At 59.5% G+C, this 21,389-nt stretch overlaps 1 protein-coding gene across 1 annotated transcript in view; it reads right to left on the reverse strand.

Moving 5' to 3' along the window:
• The window catches only part of SDK2 (sidekick cell adhesion molecule 2), a 149,321-nt gene that overhangs the window by 26,298 nt on the left and 101,634 nt on the right, over window positions 1-21,389 (reverse strand). The window contains exons 27-38 of the mRNA XM_055579553.1: window positions 20,809-20,924; window positions 20,015-20,204; window positions 18,612-18,710; window positions 17,168-17,362; window positions 15,960-16,161; window positions 14,978-15,081; window positions 14,445-14,515; window positions 12,767-12,902; window positions 11,177-11,233; window positions 9,849-9,950; window positions 9,578-9,693; window positions 2,788-2,974 (exon numbers count right to left, since the gene is read on the reverse strand). Coding sequence (XP_055435528.1) covers window positions 2,788-2,974; window positions 9,578-9,693; window positions 9,849-9,950; window positions 11,177-11,233; window positions 12,767-12,902; window positions 14,445-14,515; window positions 14,978-15,081; window positions 15,960-16,161; window positions 17,168-17,362; window positions 18,612-18,710; window positions 20,015-20,204; window positions 20,809-20,924 — 1,575 coding nt within the window. The remainder of the gene's footprint in view (window positions 1-2,787; window positions 2,975-9,577; window positions 9,694-9,848; window positions 9,951-11,176; window positions 11,234-12,766; window positions 12,903-14,444; window positions 14,516-14,977; window positions 15,082-15,959; window positions 16,162-17,167; window positions 17,363-18,611; window positions 18,711-20,014; window positions 20,205-20,808; window positions 20,925-21,389) is intronic.

Consider the following 21,389-nt stretch of genomic DNA (forward strand, 5'->3'; position numbering starts at 1 on the left):
GGAGAGAGCAGAGGGGCTTTGTTTCCTCCCTTCTGGAAGTTCAGAGCCCTGGGTCTGGTTCTGAGGAACCAGCAGGGGCATGTGGGTCCCTGGACAAGCAAGAAAGCGGGGTTTCATGCAAGAGAGGGCGGGAGGGGTCGCTAGAGGGCACCGGGCCCCTCCCCTCCCTTGCTGACATCCTTAGCACTCTTCTCAATGTCAGGGTCCAAGTACTAGGAGAAAACAGGATTTTGTTTTCAGAAAGTTGGAGAACTCAGGCTTCCTCCTGATAATTGGCCCTGAAAGCAGGACCCCTGGGGTCGCTGCGGTGGAGGCGGGGGAGAGGGGTGCCAGGTCATGTTCTGCCTTCCCTGGGGGCGGGGGGGTGCCTGGGCCTCAGAGCATCAGGTGGGCATTAAACAACCAGCCTGGCCATGGACATGGACTCTCTCTTGTCCTGGGGCCCCAGGGATTATGGCCAAGAGAGACCACGCTGGCTGAAGCAGCGGAACCAGGACCTGTCAACTCTCTGGAAGATATTTTCTTGGCCTGAGAACCCGACCCTGAAACCATAGGAGGGGAGAGGCCTGAGGGGGAGGACAGAGAGGAAGCGAGGGAAGCGTCCAGCCTGCAGCATCCTGAGCTGGCTCTGGGGGGCGGCGGGGGGGTACGGGTACGGCCAGGCTATTACTGTCCAGCGCCGCCTCCCCACCGAGCCAGGGCTGACCCTGCTGGCTTCCGCTTGGCCCGGGAGGCAGCGTCAGTGAGCCGTCTGTGAAGGGGGGAGGTCAGGTCTGCAGGCCCTTCCTGCCTCCGCTCTGCGCGAGGGACGTGAGGCAGAACACTCCGTTCCGGTGACGGAAGCATCCAGGCTCCCGGGGGTCCGCATCCGGCCAATGACACTGACAGAGGGTGGGGGGGCCAGGCAGACAGACCCCCGGGAGCCTGGCGGAGGAAGGGGTATCCCTGGAGCCAGAGCCGGAACCCAGGAGGACAATACTTGGGAACGGACTCCACGGGGTCTCGCTGTCTCTTTAAGAGAAAGATGATGGACAGAAGGGGAAGCAGCAGCTTGAGAAAGAGGTGAGGTTAGGCCCAAAGGCTTGTATTCAAATCCAAGGGGAGGAAACTGCATGGCAGGCAAAGGAGGGGACTGAAGCGGTGAAGACAGCCCAGGACTAGCTCAGATATGCGGGGCTCCAGCCTCTGCTCCCCTCCCACCGACCAGCAGGGGACCGTGGGGGAGAAGCCTCACTTCCCGGGCCACCTGTGCTCATCGTGAAACGGGCCCATCCGGGGGTTCCGACAAGATCAAGTGCATACTACTGCCTGAGAAGGCGCCTGAATGAGTGTTCGTGCTAAGTCGCTTCAGTCGTGTCCGACTCTTTGTGACCCGGTGGACTGTAGCCTGCCAGGCTCCTCTGTCCAAGGGGTTCTCCAGGCAAGAATACTGGAGCAGGTTGCCATGCCCTCCTCCAGGGGATCTTCCCGACGCAGGGGTGGAACCCGCATCTCTTACGTCTCCTGCATTGGCAGGAGGGTCCTTTACCCCTAGCGCCACCTGGGAACAGCAGCTCAAGTGGCAGTGATGCCGTCTAGAGGGGTGCCCTGCATGTGTGGGCTGCAGGGCTCGCACCCCGCCCGCTCCTCCCCTGCGCTCCCCTGCAGCCTCCTAAAGGACCTCCCTGCCCCCATGAGCCTGTCCTCTATTCAGCAGCCAGAGCCATCTTTCAAAAACATAAGCCAGATCCTGTGGCCCAGCTGCTTATCCCAACCAATGGCTGCCCGTCATGCTAAGAATTAATGCCGGACTTTCTTCCGAGGCCCCCAGGCCGTCTACCCCCTGACTCTCACTCCCATTCTCTCAAGTCTCCTGGCCTGCGCTCTGGCCTCTTGGCCCCTCCAGCCTCCAGGCCTTGGCACCTGCTGGTCCCTGGACCCTGAACACCCCCCGCCTCCAGGACTTCCCGTGACCGGCCTCGTCTTCCCACTGAAATCTCAGCCCGGATGTCAGCCGCTCAGCCGGGCCTCTACGGGCCAACCTCTCCAAAGCCATCTGTCCACCCCCTGCCTCTGCCCTGAGACCGCTCACACCGCCTGCTACCCGAGGTTAATTCCTCTAGATGCTTGTAACCAGCCGACTCCCCCGCTAGGAGGAGGGGACCTCATCAGGTTCCTTCGCTGTTGTGTCCCCCGCATCTAGCACAGTGCAGGCCCAGGGAAGGTGCTCAGTAAGTGAACAGTGGCATGATCAGAGCTGGGGAGATAAAAGCAAGTCAGGTGGGAGCAAGGCAGGGAGAGAAGGGGGCTGGCTGGGTGCGGACTGGCCGTCGGCAAGGAGGGCTTCCGTGGGAAGATGAGGGGAGGAAGGGCTAGATGCGGGGGGCCTGGCCAAGGCTTCCTGGGGATAGTGCCTCTCTTATTCTTTTTTTAAAATAATGTGTTTATTTATTCGGCTATGCTGGGTCTTGGCTGTGCCACTCAGGGTCTTTGATCTTTTTTGGGGAGTGCAGAATCTTTAGATGCGGCACGTGGGATCTAGTTCCCTGACCAGGGATCGAACTCAGGCCCCCTGCATTGGGAGCGTGGAGTTATGGCCACGGGACTACCAAGGAAGTCCCAGCGCGTCTCTTCTGAGCACTCACGTCCAGGCCCCTCTGGGCGGGCCGTGCTCTGCCACTCTGGAGGGCATACCCTGGGGGCCTGGGGACCCAGCTCCCATCACTCAGCTGCCTCCTCCCGCCTGTGAGCCCAGGTGCCAGGTGGGCCCCCTCGCCTCCCCATCCGCCCCTCCAGCCTCTCCCCCACCTGCTTGCTGGGTCTGGCCCCGGGTGGGGGTGCTCCGAGGCCCGTCCCCCGCGGCGTTGAAGGCTGCCACGCTGACCATGTAGGCGGTGTAGCCTGTCAGGTTCTTGAGCTTGACGCTGTTCTCGGCCAGGAAAAGCGTCTTCACCCGCTCGGTGAGGTTACGCCGCTGGGCCTCCCAGAAATAGATCTGTGGGCACAGAGGTGGCAGAGTGAGGGAGCCCATGACCCAGCTTCCCCCTGCCCCTGCCTGATCCCAGGGTCGCAGACACACTTCCGCTTGAACTATCCCCACGCCTGGATGGCAGGTGTGAGTCACCCAGGAAATAGTACTGTTCTTGTCGTTTAGTCGCTCAGTCATGTCGGACTCTTTGCGACCCCATGGACTGTACCCTGCCAGGCTCCTCTGTCCATGGGATTTCCTGGGCAAGAATACTGGAGTGGGTTGCCATTCCCTCCTCGAGGGGATCTTCCTGATCCAGGGATGGAACCCATGTCTCCTGCATTGGCAGGCGGGTTCTTTACTGCTGAACCACCTGGGAAGCCTAGGAAATAGGAATATTTAAGAGCTGCTTTACAAACCCTGGTAGCTCAGAGGTAAAACGTCTGCCTGCAATGCGGGAGACCTGGGTTCGATCCCTGGGTTGGGAAGATCCCCTGGAGAAGGAAATGGCAACCCACTCCAGTATTCTTGCCTGGAGAATCCCATGGACAGAGGAACCTGGTGGGCTACAGTCCATGGGGTAGCAAAGAGTCGGACACGACTGAGCAACTTTACTCACTTTTACAAACCCTTCCGGAACCTTCGTTTTCACAGCCAATCCTTCAGTCCTTGCTAGACCGTAAACCCCACGAGGGCACAGAGCCTGAGTCTGTTGATGGCAGGCACATAAGCCCTCAGAATAGTCACTGTAGGTATAAACCAATTCTGTTCTGAGGATCCGGAGTGCAGGGCAGGTAGACTCCACCCCAGCGAAGAGGTGGGTTCAAGGGCCAGCCCATCGGCACCACCTGGTAGCTGTCCAGGGCTGCAGGGCCTGGGTGAGCTGCTGGCACATGGCAGTTTGCACAGCCCACGGCAGAGGTGGGCACGCCTGGGCTGACCCCAGGGCACCGCTGACTCGGGCAGGTGACTTCCCTGAGCTGCAGCGAAGCTGCATAGCTTCTGTATAGCCGAGGTCAAGGACACCCACTTCCTAGGACCAGCGTGATCGAGAGGAAAGAAGGAAGACACACGAGGCCGCAGGCAGTTTTAGTCCAGGAGCACAGCAGGTCCACAGCACTTACAATTACAGGTGACCCTGGCACAGCATGGATCTGAAGTGCCTGGGTCCACTTCTACACGGATTTGCTTTCAACAGATCAGTCAACAGGGTCCGCGGTGGGTTGTATTGACAGATGTGGAGAGCCGTCTATGAAACAATCCCCTGAGGATTCCGAGGAAGGGCTCTACTTCATATTAACCGGGGGTTGAGAATCCCAGGGACGGGGGAGCCTGGTGGGCTGCCGTCTATGGGGTCGCACAGAGTCGGACACGACTGAAGCGACTTAGCAGCAGCAGCAGCAGCAGGGCTCGCTAGTGGCCAGCGAGGCCGCGCATCCTTCCCTAGTTTCAGAACTCTGCAACCAGAGCACGGGGAACCCGGGGAGCCCGAGGCCGCGGGGATTAGAGAGCATTTGGCACCACCTGCTGGCCAAAGGCGTTTCTGCATGTTCTGGGCTCAATTTCTCAGTTTGCCTGGAGAAAGCTCATAAAAGTGAGAAAAAGCTAATAAAACTGTCCCTGCCCGGCATGTGTGAACTGGCAGTTAGGATGCCTCAGTGCTATAAAATCCTTGTTTTTTTTCTAACCCCTCCCTTTTTCTTTCTTATTCCAGTCTTCTGACATGGGTAGATGTGTGGGAGTTGAGATAGTTCCTCATTAAATCACTCATTCATGGGTTCACTGTTTGGAAAGAATAAATGAACCCTCTTGGAGTGGATTCAAGAGAGATGGGGAAGAGGCAAGGGGGACAGACATTTGGGGGGAGGGTTTACACTAGAAATGGGCCAACTGGGAAAAATGACTGAAGCAAACGTGCAGTCAGGAAGAGGCGTTCGAAAGATGGAACATGTTTTAGAGCAAGAAAAGCGAAGATGCAGGAGAGGGGGTGCCAGTTGCTGGCATCACATTCTTGGCACGGGGGAGGGGTGTCCAGGACCCAAGCCACCTCACGTCCATAAACGGGCACCCTCCGCAGGTGGGTGTCACTTGCGTGTACTGAATCCAGCAGACTTCTGTTAGATGACGATTCAATGACATTTGTGCAAAACAGCCCAGGGACCTGCGCCTTGAGCACCCCAGCAGGTGCACAGGGCCCGGCTGCTGTGCGGGCCGGAGGTGGCCAGGTGTCTGCAAGGAAATGGCTCCCCGCAGGGCCCACATCTTTGGCTCCCTTGTGTCTTAAGCACGCAGAATCATGCCTGGCACACCTGTTGGTGATCAATAACTATTTGCTGATGGATAAACACTGTCTGTAGACGGGAACAGGCGCGGGAATGAATTATAGTCACTACTTTCTATCTCTTATTCTCAATTCCATGCCTGCTTTTTACAACTGGAGTCTACTCGCTCTACACCATTGTGTTAGTTTCTGCTGTCCAACCATGCGGATCAGCTACATGAAAACGTACATCCCCTCCCTCTTGGAGCTCCCTGCCACTGACCCCTTCCCAACCCTCAAGGTCATCACAGACCACGAAGTCCCTGCCCCTTCTGGCTTCATCACAGGCGTCTTCAGCCTCAGTTAAGTCAGGTCCAAGCCCACATGTCACATCGCTGGCTGTCGCTGGAGGAAAATCACACTTTCAGTTCACGGGCATGGCCTCGAGTGGCCGGTAACCGTGCTACACTGGTCTGGTCCACCTACTGCAATATCGCACCTCGCGGCTCCATGCACCTCCTTCCCATCCCCGCTCCTAGCTGCGGGCCCTTCACGGAGCACCAGAAGCCATCACGGGAGACTCCAGACGCTCCCTTCGCCACCTGGACCACCTCCCCCGCTGTGTCCCTACCTTCTGCCTCCCTCCTGAGGCTAGGGCCGAACTGCCAGCTCCCTACTGAGATGACCCCACCTTCCTGCCCTAAATCCCAGCCCCTGTCACCTCTTCCAGGGCATCACCCACCACAGCTTCCTCTCGTCCCCGTATCACAAAATTCTTCCTCTTTCCAGAACTGTTTTCATCAGCGCACACACGAATTATTCCTCCCATCTTAAAACCGCCTCCATTGACTGTCTTTTTCCAGCCTCTACTGTATTTCGTCACTTTTCTCTAAAGCAAAACTCCTCAAAAGGGATGTCACTACTGGCTGCCTCTCCTCATTCTCTCTCGAACCCACTCCAAGCAGGCATCCCCTGCCCCGAACTTGTTATCAGAGTCACCCGTGAACTTGGCCTGTTTAATGTAATCATTCAGGGCTCTGGAAACTCCTGTAAAGGGCCAGGTAAGAAATATTTTAGGCTTTGCAGGCCACACAGTCTCTGTGGAAGTTATTCAACTCTGCCTTCTGACTTGAAAGGAGCCAAAGGTGATCTGTAAACAAATGGGTGTGGCTGTGTGTCAATAAAACTTTATTTATAAAAACAAGTTGAGGGCTGGATTAGGCCCATGGGCTGTGGTCTGCCCATCCCTGAATCACTGCCTCCTAGGTCTCTTGCTTGAGCTCTCAGGAGAGTGGGCGCATCTGCTTCCTCTCTCCTTCTGAAAGCACAGTCTTCATGTGGGTTTTGAGAATTCGATCACTTGTTTTGGTCCTGGGGCTCAGTTTTCAGACGTCTGGTGTTTTCTATCTAACTGTGTCTAATCTCCAGGTTTTCAGTACCATCTGTGTGGGGAAGGCGTTCACCATTCACATCTCCAGCCTGGAACTTCTCCCTTGGACTCCGCACCTGTGTGTCCAGCTCCCTTCAGCGTTTCCCCGTGGACATCCAACAAACGTCTCGAACTTCTTCCTCTGGCCGCCCCCTGCTGCCCCCGCCACCTTCAGTGCCTCCTTTTTTCCTGCCCTGTAACTGGAAGCTCTATTATCCAACTGCTCAGAAATCCTTGTTGCTTTTCCTCCTCTCACATTCCACGTTCAGTTCATCAGCAAAGTCTGCTGGCTCTGCCCTCTATGTGGAACCAAGAGCAAACGCTTCTCACAGCTACTGCTTGGTCTAAACCCCCATCACCTGACGATGCCACCAGCTCTTCGTGGTTTTGCATTTGCCCTGATGCAGACTCCCCTCAAGGCAGCAGCCAGCACAAGCTTTAAAAACCCAGGTCACCCAGGTCCGTCTTCTGTCCCCAAGCCCCCATGGCCGTCATCTCATCCAGCCAAAGCTCAGAGGGCTCCAGATAACGCACTCCGTCTTGCTGGGTCTCTCTGCTGGGCTTTGTATGCGCCTAGCACCCACTGACCCCAAGGCCTTTGCTTGTCAGTCCCCTTGTTCTGGAACACTCTTCTCTCAGATCCACACGATTCATACCTGGTTCACCTTCATCTTTGCTCATGTGGCAGTTTCTCATTAAGTCTTCTCCCGAAGACCCTGTTTAAAGTCCCAAACATGCCCCTTAACCTGCTTCACTCACCACCAGCTGGAGCTGCTCTTTGCTTTGTGCATCACTAGCCTTCCTCCCCTACAGTTTAAGCTCACGCTGTCTCTGATTTAATCTCAGTATCGGGAACACAGCTGGGCACAAAATAACTACTCAATAAACACGCGTTCCTGAAAAGGCCGGCTGTACCGACCTGCCTGCCCCCACACACGTCACAGCTCACCCTGGCCTGACCACTGGCTGGTGGTGTGAGCTCATGGTTGATGTTAAGGCCGACGAGCATGGATGTTAATGCAGGGCTTGTTGTTGCTGTTTAGTCACTCAGTTGTGTCTGGCTCTTTGCGATCCGATGGGCTGCAGCCTACCAGGTTCCTCTGTCCATGGAATTCTCCAGGCATGAGTACTGGAGTGGGTTGCCATTTCCTTCTTCAGGGGATCTTCCCAATGCAGGAATCAAGCTCACGTCTCTTGCACTGGCAGGCAGATTCTTTACCATCAGGGAAGTCCTCATGCAGGTCTCGGAGGCAGCAATTCTCTTTCCCTCATCAGCGTCCTTGCTTGGTTGTGATGTTCCCCTGAGCACGTGGACCTCTGCGGTGTGATGCACGATGCCCGGGCACCCACACATTTCCGGGGACCGTGCATTAACTGGAGGTGTTCACATCTCCCCAGCCTGGTGTCTGCCAAGCTAGAGCAGGCCCCGCCAGGCTCCTTTGTCGTCCCTGGGGAGGCATATGCTAGGGGCGCAATATTTAGTTCTCCCAGCTGGCACTGCTCAGGAGCGTCATCCATCTTCAGAGCATCCTTGGCGAGACGTCTCTCCTTCTCGCTCCCACCTTCTTCATCCCACACAGAGCCAGACTCCTATATATGGGGTCTCCATGAGCCGTGGGACCCAGCAAGGCCCCTGCCTTTGTGGAAACTCAAGTTTCTGCCTGTGTGACCAGGGCTGAACCAGGACGCTCCTGGTGGCTCCCACCCTCGCCACCTCGCTGCTACACTGGACTGCCCTCTGGGGCAACAAACCACTGCCAGGAATCAGAGCGGCGCCGGACGCTGGCGTGGGAGCCAGGCTTCAGACACGCCCGCAGGCTGAGTGTCCAGCCAAGCAGCACATCGCTATTGCCACCTCCTCCAGAGGCTGGTGGTTCAGACGGTAAAGAATCTGCCTGCAGTGAGGGAGACCTGGGCTGGGAAAATCCCTGGAGGAGGGCATGGCTCCCCACTCCAGTATTCGTGCCTGGAAAATCCACGTGGACAGAGGAGCCTGGCGGGCTATAGTCCATGGGGTCGCAAAGAGTCAGACACGACTGAGCGACTAAGCACATCCGAGTGGCTGTGTGCCCAGCGCTTCCTCCCCACCCCCTACAGGGCAAGGGCCAGCAGACCTGGAGTTTGATGCTCTGTTGTCAGCTTTTTCGGTGACCTCATTGAGTCACTAACTTGGGACTCAGTTTCCTCATCTGTGCAATGGGTACAATCATTATACTCTACCAGTTTTAACAGGCTTTCAGGAGTCTTAAGCAAACACTGCAATGTTAGTTGCTTAGTCATGTTCAACTCTTTGTGACCCCCGTGGACTCTACCCTGCCAGGGTCCTCTGTCCATGGGATTCTCCAGGTACGAATACTGGAGTGGGTTGCCGTTTCCTTCTCCAGGGGATCTTCCCAACCCAGGGATCGAACCTGGGTCTCCTGCCTTGCAGGCGGATTCTTTACCATCTGAGCAACCAGGGAAGTTCTAAAGGGCTTAGCAAATACCGGAGACGAATAGAATCCTGTCAAAACACACATCATTGTCTAAAATCTAGAAATAACTTTAAACAGAGATTTCCAAGACCTTGTCGGTCGTTCTTTACTAACTGGCCATTCAGTTAGCATCCATACTGTAACTAGAGTTGGCTAAATAACCGTTTCAGGGGTCTCACATTGGCTTTGGGAGCTGGTGGGCTGGGCGGGGGTTGTAGAAGCTGTGGGGATGGTACAAGCTGGGGTGTGGCCCGAGTTTCTAGCATCTGAGTGCCGCCTGCCCCAGGGACGCCGGGAGGATGGGTAGTGTTTTGCTCCAGCTGCGTGTATTTCAGTGGGTTGGATGCAAACAGCCAAGAGAGCGAGTGTAGACCCAGGACCTCTGCCCCTTACCACACCTGGGTCCCTCCCAGGCCCCGCCGGGCCCTGTGTCCCCTGGGCCCCCTTCCCCGCCCGAGCACCCCTACCTTGTAGCCCTGGATGTCCCCGTTCTGGCTCTCCAACGGGGGAGGCTCCCACGTCACGTCCAGCTGTGTGGCCGTGGGGCCATGGACGGCCACGTTGCGGGGCGCTGCCGTGGGCACTGGGGGGCAAGAGGGGAACCGAGTGTGCAGAGAGCCCCCAGGGAGGAGGCGCTGGGCCGGGCTGGGCCCCGAGATCCCAGACCCCCTCCTGCTGGGCTTCTTGGGGCAGGGGAGGGCCGGGGTGGGAGGGGGCTGGAAGTGCAGCGGTGCTCACCTGCCTCCCCGACAAAGACCTCGTGCGGCGGGCTGGAGGGCCCCTCACCCACGGCGTTGTACACGCTCATGCGGATCTCATAGCGCCTGTGCTTGTTCAGGTCTGGGGGCGACAGGGAGTGGAGAGACACAGAGCTCACGTCATGGAGGGCGGAGGCTGCGGGGGGCTGAGATGACGCTCCTCTGCGAGCCTGGACCCCGGGGTGCAGGCCCAGGAAAGGACAGGGAACAGCTGGGGGGCGGCTGGCCCGCGGCGGGGGACGCCTTGGCTCATCCCTGGGACCCCGCACAGGATGCGACCATCCCGGACGCTTTTAGGATCGAAAGGGGCACTACTGACGTTCACGCTGGGACAACAGGTGCGAATGACACGCCGGGTCACAGGCCGCTTCTTCCCTGCCTGTCCTGGTACCCTGATCACAGGGCTGCCAGGTTCCCAGCTCCTTCCCATCCCCCCCGCCCCACCCCCAGTCTCCCTAAACCAACTCTCAACATGGGGGCGGGGCTCAGCCTTAGAGAGAGGGGCTTATTGGATGTGAATTTGGTGCCAAGAAACCCTCTGTTTCTACTCACTTTGGGGTGTTTGGGGGGAGACACTTAGAAGCTGGGAGGGGGGCAGTTGCAGGAAAACGGGCCTGACACCTGGGGGGGCATCACTGTGCCTGCTGGGGGGCTCCTCTCTGCTCCCCCTCCCCAGGTGGGCGTTCTAACCACCCTGACAGCCCTGGGCTTGCGCACACGAGGAAGGAAGGAGATGAATAACTCAGTCTAACGTGGGCCCCTAACGGGAGGCCCCCTGGCTCAAGGCTCTGGGTCTTGGGGAGAACCAAGCACCCTCTGGGATGTAGGGAAAGAGTGAGGGTGGGGAGCCAGGGCACTGGCCAGGGACTTGTCCTGGTCCCTGGGGGAAGAAAGGGCTCTGCTCACTTCAGGGTAGAACTCGGCGGGCAAAACAGCTGAGCTGACAAGTGCCTTTGTTGGACGAGATGGGCGGCAGCAGCAGCGTGAACCCCCACACATCCAACCAGCGGGACCACCGGGTCCTACCATGGATCCCCTGTCACCATCCCCGGCTCCCCAGAGCATAAGACCAAAGCCATTTTCCTTTCTCTTCTGTCCTGATGGATGAGGGCTGGGGCAGACCCTCCCGGGAGACTCCCTGTTTTTCTGTGCATTTCAGGAACATCACGTGTGTGCAGGGAGGCGCCTTTCCTCAAGCAGCCTGAGGTGGGCGCAGCTCTGGGCTGCCGGCAGGCGTCCTCGGAGGCCCCTCTCCCCTCCCCGTGGAAGGCCTGGCCCGTCGGGGAGCTGCTGTGCAAGGGGACTTACTGTCCAGCTCGTACTGCGTGAGGCTGGGCCGGCTCAGGTTCCGCATGGAGTAGAAGGCTATGGGGTGGGGTCAGGGGGGTGGTCGGGGCGGGGGGTGGGGTGCGGAGGGGGCCGGAGGGAGACAGCAGAGAGAGGAGGTTAGTACACACCCGCCGTGCCACAGAGACCCCGATGAGGAGGCGGGGTGGGAAGACACGTGCAGAGGGAAGCGGCTTCCAGGTTCCTGAGTTAGGGGCTGGGGCAGACAGCTCCCAGGACGATGCTGCCCCACCCTGGTGTGCACCTGCCGGAAGTCACAGGGCACCAGGAGCCCCTGGGAGCCCAGTATCCCCAGATGGAGACGGTTCTGAGGGACCCTCTGGGCCCTTGTCTAAAGGCTGAGTTCCTGCCGTGATGGAGCGGTGTCGTTAATTTCCTCATATGAACCAGAAGCCATTTTACTACTAGGAAATACGACTGTATTATACACAGGCCTATAAAAACACAGCCACTAGCACATGTCTGCCAAAAGATAAAAAAAAAAAGAAGAATGCAAGCTGTTGGATCAGCTACTTCTGAGTTTTTTTCTATTAATTTTCCTTGGCTCCGTGTTCAATCATCTTGTTCTCTGCTAATACCCTCTGGAAGACAGGGCGCAGAGGGTTTAAGAGAAGGATGGAAGGAAGCGTCAAGACGGATCAAGAGGATCTTAAGCTGCTCCTCCGCTCCCACCTGTCTCTGGTCTGGTCCCACTACCCATCTGGAGACTGATTTCCTGCGACCCCTGCCCGTCCCCAGCATGAATCAGTGGGGGGTGGACCACAGCACGGCATCTCCCAGACTGGCTCAACTCTGTCCCAAGCCTGTTTCCTCGGGGCCAACCTCCGGCTCTCCCCTACATCGCCGTATTTGCCTCTACCTGGGCCCCCTGCCCATCACCAGCCATCATCTTCAAGTCCCTGAAGTAACCGTCCTAACCGAAAGCACGGCGCATCCTTCCCTAGCTTGAATGACTCTCTGGGGTTTCTACTCGGCTTCTCGCGTCTTCCTTCCAGTTGCAGAGGCAGGCTGGGCTCTGAGGACCCCAGGGCAGAACAGTAACCTCTCCAAGGAACCAGAAGGGGCCAGACTGCTGCCCTTGGGACACGACCAGGCTTGGCTTTGAGTCCTTCCCAGTTCAGGCCCTTTGCACATGCCAGGACCCCCCACCCCCACTTCTTTAAGACCTGGAATCATCCATCAGGGCCATCGCCAAGGGCATCCCCTGGGACCTCTTGTCTGACACCGGCTTTAGGCTCCCCTGGAATATGCCCTTCACAACGGTCATGCCAGCAGTCTTAGACACCCCTACCAGGGTTTTCTTCTCCAGCACCTGGCTCCTCCTCCAGCCTGCAAGCTCTGAGAGCGCAGGGACCCTGTCTGTCTTGTTCCCTGGTGTCCCCCCAGTGTCCGGGGGCGTGTGAAGTGCTAAGGAAGCATGCACTTGGTGACTGAACGGGACGGGGTGAGAGGCGCGCACAGGGGAGGGCGGCAGAGGTCCAGGTTAACCAGGTTCCAGGAAGCTGGGAGGTTCAGGCTCCGCCCACCCCAACTCCCTCCGCTGTCACTCACAGGTGAGCTCCGCCCACTTGGCCCCTGGGTTGTTGATGCCACGCAGCGTGAAGCCCCTCAGTCCGTCGTAGAGCAGCTCCCGGTAGCGGATCCGGAAGCCCAGAAGGATTCCGTTGATCTTGTCCTCAGACGGCGGCTGCAGGGCAGGGGGTGGCAGGATGGAGCCCGCTGGGCACGTCCCCTTCCACTCGGCCCCTCCTTCCTTCCCTCCCTCCCCCACAAGGCCTCCAGCAGGGACAGGGCAGGGGCTGCGTCTGGACCAGGAAAAGGAATCAAAGTGGCAATGAGCAGCTTGAATTTTCCGAGCATTTCCAGCGAGGTTATTCCACCCCGGTAGCATTCTCTGTGAGGCAGGGCACGGCAGGGATGACCACGCCATTCCCACTGAACAGAGCAGGAAAACGAGGCTCAGAGATGGAAAGGAACTTGCCCAAGGTCACACAGCATTGTGGGGGCTCTGAGCACGACTCTGGATGCAGAGCGAGTCTTAAAGTGTCATTCCTTGTCTAGAAACTTCCTCACATGATCACCACCCTGGCTGAGATCTCTTTGAGTTTCCCAGGAATTAGGAACTAGGGAGAGCCCTCGCCCTGCTGTTGAGCGAGACCCAGGGCGAGTGTGTCGCCCTGCACTGCGCCTCTGTCTTTATCGTTTTCTCCTTTGCTTTCTGCTCCCGTCCTCAGATGAGCTGGAGAACAGGCTTCTGGAGAAGGTGGAAACTACCTTTTATGACACCTCTTCTAAGAAACCCGCTGCAACAGTTCAGCCTTTTATGAGCTCCTTAATTGTGTCCCTGGCTGCATCTGGCACCTCCCTGCGGCTCACTCCATCAGGACGGCCCCGCCCTGCTCCAGCCTCCACTGGCTCCTGGTTGCTCCAGGTCATTTTGTCTTTGGGGACCGTCCTGGTCAGGGGGCCCTGGGGCTGGGGGAGGGTTGGGGAAGGTCCCTCCTGTCTCCTCCTCAAAGGCTTCCCCTTCAGGGGGACTGCAGGTAGGCAAAGGTTGGCACCTGCCCCTCTAATCCTGAGAAAAGGAGACACAGTTCCTGGTTTGGGGGCCTCTGGGGGTGACCTGCTGAGCCCCATGGCTGGACTTCAGGGGGTTGGGGAGGGTCCCAAAGGTACCCAGGGGCAGCTGGTTCTCTGAGAAGTGTCCTGGGTCTTCCTCTGGCCATGTGAGAGGCAGTGCCCACATAAGCAGTGGCTGGGAGTGGGCAGGGATGGAAAGGGGATTCTTTGTACCTGGACAGTGGGTTCCTGCTCACAGGTCAGAGCCCGGCCCAGGCACAGGTGGGGCACGCAAACCTGTGTCTGGTCTCTATTGGGAACCCCTTCACCCAGAGCAGGGCTGGGTTCATGGAGACCCTGGATGCCCCACGCCTGTCTCTGTCCGAGGATTCTGCTGACCTCAGGGCACCTAGGGCCAGCTAGTAGCTGGGTGCCCTGGGACTTTCTCATCCCCTCCCCGAGTCTGGGTCCTCATCCACACAAGGGTACGTGGCAGGATCTGATTATGGGGAAAGGAGTGAAGGGTGTGTCCGTGTACATGTGAGTGTGCGTGTCTATGCATGTGGGTACCGTGTTCCGGTCCTGCCAGGGCTGGTGAATTGCTGGTCTGAGCGCAGACTGTGACCGAGTCTGCGCGGGACACGGGCCCCTCCCCACCTGCCGGCCGTACCTGCCATCGGATCAGCACCGAGGTGGTGGTGTGGGGTGTCACGGACACGATGGTGGGCGCTTCGTCGGGGGCTGTGGGGAGAGGTGGGCAGCTGAGCTCTGGGGCCCCTGGGACGCCATGGGAACCAGGTTCCACTGATGCTGGTCCCGCTTCAGGCACAATCCACCCCCACTGCCTGCCCCAACTCCTGCGCAAGAAGAGCCAATGTGGATGGGGAGAGGGGCCGGGACCCTGGCCCCTGCCCAGAGCCGAGGGCCTGGAGCCTCTCCTCTCTGCCTCCCCACGCAGACGCGGCTTCCTGGGGTTGGCCGTGAACTCGGAGACATGAGGACGCCAGGCTGGCTATGGGTGCTGAGCCCTGGAGAAAGCCCCTCGGACCCAAATCTCCTTGGGAGTCTGCCCAGGGAGCCAGACCAAGGATCCAGCAGGCCTAGAGTCCCTCCATCTTTGGAGGCCCCCTCCCCACAAAGAGAATGCCCAGTGCCCAGAACTGCCCAGGGGACTGAGAGAGAGACCAAGCAGAGGGCGCTGACCGGCTTGCAGGGTGGTCAGGGGTTCTGACTCCTCGCTGAACTCGCTGTCTCCGATGTCGTTGGTTGCCTTCACGCGGAACTTGTAGGACGTGAAGGGCTTGAGCCTGTAGAAGAATCGGAATAAATGAACGGGGAGGTGTCCCTTTGGTCCCCCATCTCTGCTCGCCATCTCCCCAGGGCAGCCCGGGAGGGTGCAGATCCACTACACAGACAGGAAGATGGAGTCTCAGAAGGACGGTCTGCTGTGACTGCAACCTGGGGCCCCTAGACCAGGCCGGCTCCGGGCGTGGCCTCACCCTTGGTCCCAGCCAGAGGTCCCCAAGTGGAAACGTCCACATATTTCCTACCTCGGAGGGGCCTGCAGGCAGAGGAACCCCACTGGGAGCTGACCCTGCCCCCAAGAACTGCCAGCCCGCTCTTGCACTTAGTAAATTCAGGAGGGGCTGAGGGTCTCAAGAGTTAACCAGCACTTCATCTCTGTAAGGCTCATTTCCTCTCCAGGCAAACGGCTTCCTTTTTGATTTATTGGGGGTGCGGCGGAGGGTGGGGAGGAGAAGAGTATTGCTCAAAACTCTCGGGCACGTCAACTGGAATATTAAAAATGCATCCCAGTAGGAATTAAATTGAAGGCAAGATTTCGGAGCGGAGCTCCACTCCCCTATTAAAGATGGAGAGGGAGATGCCGGCTGGCTGGCGGGATCCAGCTAATGAAGAGTGGCCAGCCTCTCTCGAAAGGGGGGCTTCTAGGCTCCAGAAATAGATAATTAAGAGGCAGCCCTAACAAGGCTCCAGGGAGGGTGGGGAGGGAGGTTCGGACACAGCCAGAGGGGATGTGCGTGGCTGGGGAGGGGTCTGGGGGATGGGGGCTGTGGAAGCCATGTGGGGGTGGGCTCCGGGCCCCCAGGAGCCCCTCCAAGGGTGCTGTGGCCCCGGCTGGGCGGGGCAGGGTGGAGATGCTGGCGGCCAGGCCGCGGGGCCTCACCGGTCCACGAGGAAGGTGGAGGCGTTGTGGCTCACGGAGGCCGAGTGCAGCGCCCACCGGCCGCTGGGCAGCTCGCGGGTCTGGACAGTGTAGTAGCGCACGGGGGACAGCCCGTCGCTGCCCGGCTCCCAGGACAGCAGCACGCTGCGTGCCTTGACGTCCTCCTGCTGCACCACTGGCTTGCTGGGGGGCTGTGGGCGGTCTGGGGGGGCGCACGGAGCAGGGGGTGAGCGGGTGAGCACGCGGCGGGAGTAAGAGATGCGCGTTCTCGCCCGCCTCCCCAGCCCACTTCCATGCACAGCGGACCCGACAGTCAGCATCGGGGCTCCTGGTCAGCGGTGGTCCCTGGGCTAGGAGAGGCCCGGGTGTCTGGGAATTCACCCCACCCACCCCCCAGGGCTGACAGTGAGAGGTGTGGACACTGGCTCCTTCGCCCCGTGTCTGCACGGGGCTGCGATGGGAGCTAGGCTGGCCCTGACGGAGCGTGGCTGAGCCCGCGTTCCCTCCACAGGACTCGGCGTGTCCGCCGCCCGTGCGTGGTCCCCTCTCGCGTCCCCACGGCCTGTGGCGGGGGTTCTCTGCGCTTCGGCTTTGGGTGGATGAGTCTCTATTACGGGGCCTGTCCCGCACATTGTGGGCTGTGTGCCTGCACCCACTAGGTGCCAGGACGCCTTCCTCTCCACGTGTGACAACCCAAAGGCCTCCAGACTTTGCCCAGTGGCCCCGGTGGGGGGTGCCAAGTTGAGAACCACTGTTCTTCTGGGTTTTTTTCTGGGAACACTGTCGGATAAGTCAGGTTCACAGGGGCCCGGGGATCAGGCCTGCTTCTGGGGAACCCTATCTGGGGTGAGAAGCCAGCTCAGGGCCGCAGGGTGAAGGCAGCCGGAGCTCCGGGCTGCAGCCCCGTTTTGCACCCAACTGGATCCCTCTGTTGAGGGGGCGGGGAGTGAGGAGGGAAGTTGGCCTCACCAACCCCCTCTTCGGAAAACCAGTACCAGCTCAGAGCACGGTCCTGGGAAGGGGACCACCCCGCCCAGCTCTGGAAGCCAACTGGAGCTGGTGCTGGCCTTGGGGACAGAGAGGGGAGAGCCCATTCTTCACTGGGGACCAGGACAAGAGACTCACAGCTTGTCACTGGCCCACCCCTGGCGGGGCACCAGGAAAGGGGGTGAGCGCCCACCCCCTCCCAGGCCCCAGGGGACAGTCACCTCTCTTCTCGGTGGTCACCACCAAGGCCTCGGCAGCCTCTCCCCAGCCCTTGCGGGTCTGGGCCGTGATGCGGAACAGGTAGACAGACTCCGGCTTGAGGCCGGTGGCTGTGAACTGGCGGGCGCTGGGCGCGAGCACCTCCACAGCGGCGGCGTTGGCCGAGGTGGCGTTGAGCCGGTGCGTGATCTGGTACGCTGCGGGGCGGGAAGTGGGGGGGCGGCGCTGGGAGGCGGGGCAGGCTGCCCCCAGGGCCCCAAACCCGCGGCCACCACAGTGTCTGCCCCTGAGCCACCCTGGGTCACTCTCACGTCCTCAGCTGCCCCCTGGGGAGTGTGACTCTGGGGGCCTTGGACAGCTGTGATCCCCTCCTCCACCCAGCCCAGCCCCCCAAGGAGGACACTGAGGCTCAGAGAGGCCAGACCACTTAACAGGAAGTGACCAAGCCAGAAGTCCAGCCAGCCCAGGTCTTTCTGAGTCCAAGTCGCGTGCCCTCCCCACCTCCACTCTGCAGAGGCGTGACTTTCACCGGGAGGTGCTGGGATTGAGAGCCCTGAACCGGACATAGGTGGTCCAGTCCCCACATTACAGGTGAGGGGCTGAGGCCGTGGAGGGGAGAAGATGGGCTCAAGTTCACACGGCTGCTGCTCTCAACCCTGCACCTCCTCCTGCATCTGTGAGTGTGAGTGTGTGTGTGTGTGTGTGTGTGTGTGTGTGTGTTAAGGGAGGAGCCTTGGGTATGAAATGGTGCTTCCCATCTACAGCATCCCTGCTGGGGGCTGTGGGCCCCATTTCCCACCTGTGATAACCTCCGGACTGAGCCTGTCAGGGCAGCCTGACCTGGCCACACTTAAAAGCCATGGCCGAGGTTTACCAGATGGCCCGTCAGCTGGGGCCCTGGGGTTCTTGGGGCACAGAGCTGATTAGTGGCCCTTCCTGCCCCTCTGTGGGGGCACAGAACTAATCAATGATCCTTAAGAGACCTGAACCTGACCATGCCTTCCAGCTGATAATCTTACAGTTTCTTTTTTTTTTAAGTTGATGTTTAGTCGATTCACAGTGTTACGTTGATTTCTGCCGTGTAGCAAGGTGACTCAGTAATATGTGTACACGCGCATTCTTTTTATAGTATTCTCTTCTATTAGGGTTTATCCCAACACACTGAACACAGCTCCCTGTGTTCAGGGAGGACCTCGCTGTCCGTCCATTCTAGGGTTCTCACCTGCTGACCCCAAACTCCCCCTCTCCCCCTCCCCCTCCCCCTGGGCCACCACAAATCTGTCCTCTGCCAGACTGAGATTTCCAGTGGGAGAAGTCAGAACCTTTCTCGAGGATATGTGAACGCTGCCTGGGCTCAGTCTCCCTCCTGCCAACGCAGAATCTGTCTCCTTTGTATCTTACACCTCCTGCTTCTGTGGCCAGGGCAGGGGAAGGGGAAGGCCTTACCAAGAATGATGCCGTTGGGGGCAGCGGGGGGCTGCCAGACCAGCCGCACTGATGTGGTCCGCACCTCCGGGAACAGGATGCCCACAGGGGGTCCCGGGACTGGGGGGCACAAGGGAGGAGCAGGTGATGGTGCGGCCGGCTGCTCAGCCCCCAGACCCACCCGGCTCCTGCAGAACAGCTTGGGGGAGGCGGGAGATGACCCACCCCGCTCTCGCAGAACAGCTCGGGGGAGGCGGGGGACAGGGCCGCTCGGCTCAGTGAGCTGCGGGGGAGTGTGTGTCTGTGTGTGAGCATGGGGCACAGACATGTGATCAGGGAGGTTTATGTATTATTCGGCAGGAAGTAGAAGGGACCCAGGTATTATTCGGCAGGAAGTAGAAGGGACCCAGGCTCCAGCCTGGGGGCAAACGGAAGTGCCCATCCCGAGCTGGCACCACTCCTCTTTCCAGACCTCTCTCTGGAATCCTCAGATCTGGGGCTCCCTGTCCAAACAGCCCCAAGCATGCTTCCTGGGTCTGTTCCCCGGATCCACCCATCCCAGGGTGCAGACTTGCCCTTCTGGACCCAGGAATGGCCAACGGGCGGCTGTTTTGGGGCACGTATGTGGATGGAGACGGGTATAGGCCAGAGGGGAAGGGGCTGAGGAGGGGAGAGAACCAGGGTGACGGGGGCATAGGTTTTCCTGCACAGCTTCCATCCCACCGGGAACGCCAAGGAAGCTGAGATTTCTAAATTTGAACTTGGCCTTCCAGGTCATTAGGAGGGTATATTTGTCAAGGCGGAAGGATGAAACATATTTAATTTAACAGATCATTAGCTTGATTTATCGCTTTTGAGCACAGAGACACATGGTGTTTGGGCTTCCTTTGGCCCTCTTGGCCCGACCCCACCGATGTTTGTGCTGAGCAGCATGTGAGGATGCATGTGGGCAGGAAGCGGGGCAAAGGACCTGTCAGGGCGGCCTCTGATGGGGTGTTTTGCCGCAGAGATGGACGCCTGGAGCTCAGCTGGAGTCACTCGTTGGCAAACAGGACCCACAGGCTTGTGCAAAGGGAAAACCAGGCCTCTCCCTTGCACAGACCTGCTCTAGGCCTGAGCCTGCCCCCAAGTGGACAAGAAGCAAAAGGGGCGCAGGTTCTCTTTTCTTGCCCCAGCGAGGCTGGATTAGATGCCAAAGGCCCCATGCGCTGGCATCTCTTCCCTAGGGATGAGGTCTGTTGCTAGCCTTCCCTGCAGTGGGCAGGTGGCCCTCAGAAGCCTGCTCCCCCAGGGGAAGCCTGAGGCCACAGTTCCCTTTGGGGCAGCGGGAGATTCCAGGAGGGGCAGGGCTGGGCAGGGGGTGGTGCGGGGGGAAGCGCAGCTCCCAGCCTTGCCCAGACCCTGGGGGGGGGGTGTGACCTCACCGTCGTCCAGGGTCCGCTCCAGGATGGGAGGGTGGCTGGGGCCCCCGTCGCCGATGCGTGTGAAGGCCAGCACCTGGATCTCATACAGCACGTACTTGCCCAGGCCTGTGAGCTGGGCGCTGCGGGAAGAGTTCCCTTCCACCAGCCAGAACCGGGGTGGGGCGTCCGAGTCCTTCTCCTTGTACAGTACCTGTCAGAGCCCAGCGCAGGGTCAGGGCCGTGTTCTGGTATTGCCAGAACGTCTCCTGTCTCCTCCCCAGGAGCTGGGTGGGGGGTGGTGAGGATGAGTGGGTGGACCTGGAGGGGTTTGGTCCCCGGGTTACACAAGCTAGTGCTTGGGGAGGGAGGGGGACACAGAGATGCACTAAAGCTGCAGAGCTGGAACTTCCTCGGAGAGCATCCAGCTAGGAAAACAGGCCCAGAGAGGGGGCCTGACTTGCTCAAGGTCACACAGCCAGGAGCCGCAGCGCTGGGATGTCTCATGACTTCCAGGCTGGGGCTGTAGGCGCAGGCTTGGAAGGAATTCTAGAAGATGATGGAAACTGAATCTGGGCCTGTGGGGGCTGAGAGTGAGTGACCCAGTGTGGCTTCCTGGGGGAGGCGGAGCTGACCCCCCAGGACCCACAGCCCTCATGGGAAGCTTCCCCACCCCCAAGGGAGGACTCCCTGGTTGCCGTGGTGACCTGTGGATGCTGGCAGGCAGATCCCCCGTGTCCACTCTAGAAGGCAGCGTCCTGAGCACCAGGGGCTCGCCAGGACAGGGTGCCTGGACGGGGAAGCAGGGAGCCCCTCACCTTGTAGCCCAGCACGAGCCCGTTGCGGTCGGCCTCGGGGACCTCGTTCCAGCGCACCAGCATGCTGCTGGAGGTGGTGGCCAGCGCAGACACGTTGGTGGGGCCGGAGGACGGCACTGGGGGAGGAGGGAGGGGAAGGAGGGGCTCAGGACCCAGCGTGGACCCCGCAGTGGACAGGTGGAGGGAGTCCAGGGAAGGAACGGGGGTGCGGTCCCCAAACAGCAAACTATGATGATGTTCACTGCGACCGTGATGCTCTTGGCTCCGGAGCGTCACACGTGCTGCTTCTGGCACGAGGTGAGCCCCTGTGACCCCCGCTCAGACTCACAACAGGATGAGCCTGCGCTTCCTGCCAGTGCAGCCGTGGGGTGCAGGCGGGGGGAGCCCGGTGGGAAGGGAGCCATCATTTAAAGGGCGTCAGGAAGAAGCCACAGGGTACCCACCACGTGCGGACGCATGAGGGCTGCCTGCAGGCTGGGAGCACATATTCTGTGGGTTTTCCCTTGCCAGGCCCCTGTGAGCGGCTGTGATTCTGGAATGTTCTGAGAGCTAACCCAACCCACACCCCCTTCCCCTCCCCC

The sequence above is a fragment of the Bubalus kerabau genome, chromosome 4, assembly GCF_029407905.1.
Source record: "Bubalus kerabau isolate K-KA32 ecotype Philippines breed swamp buffalo chromosome 4, PCC_UOA_SB_1v2, whole genome shotgun sequence".
Taxonomy (NCBI): Eukaryota; Metazoa; Chordata; class Mammalia; order Artiodactyla; family Bovidae; genus Bubalus; species Bubalus kerabau.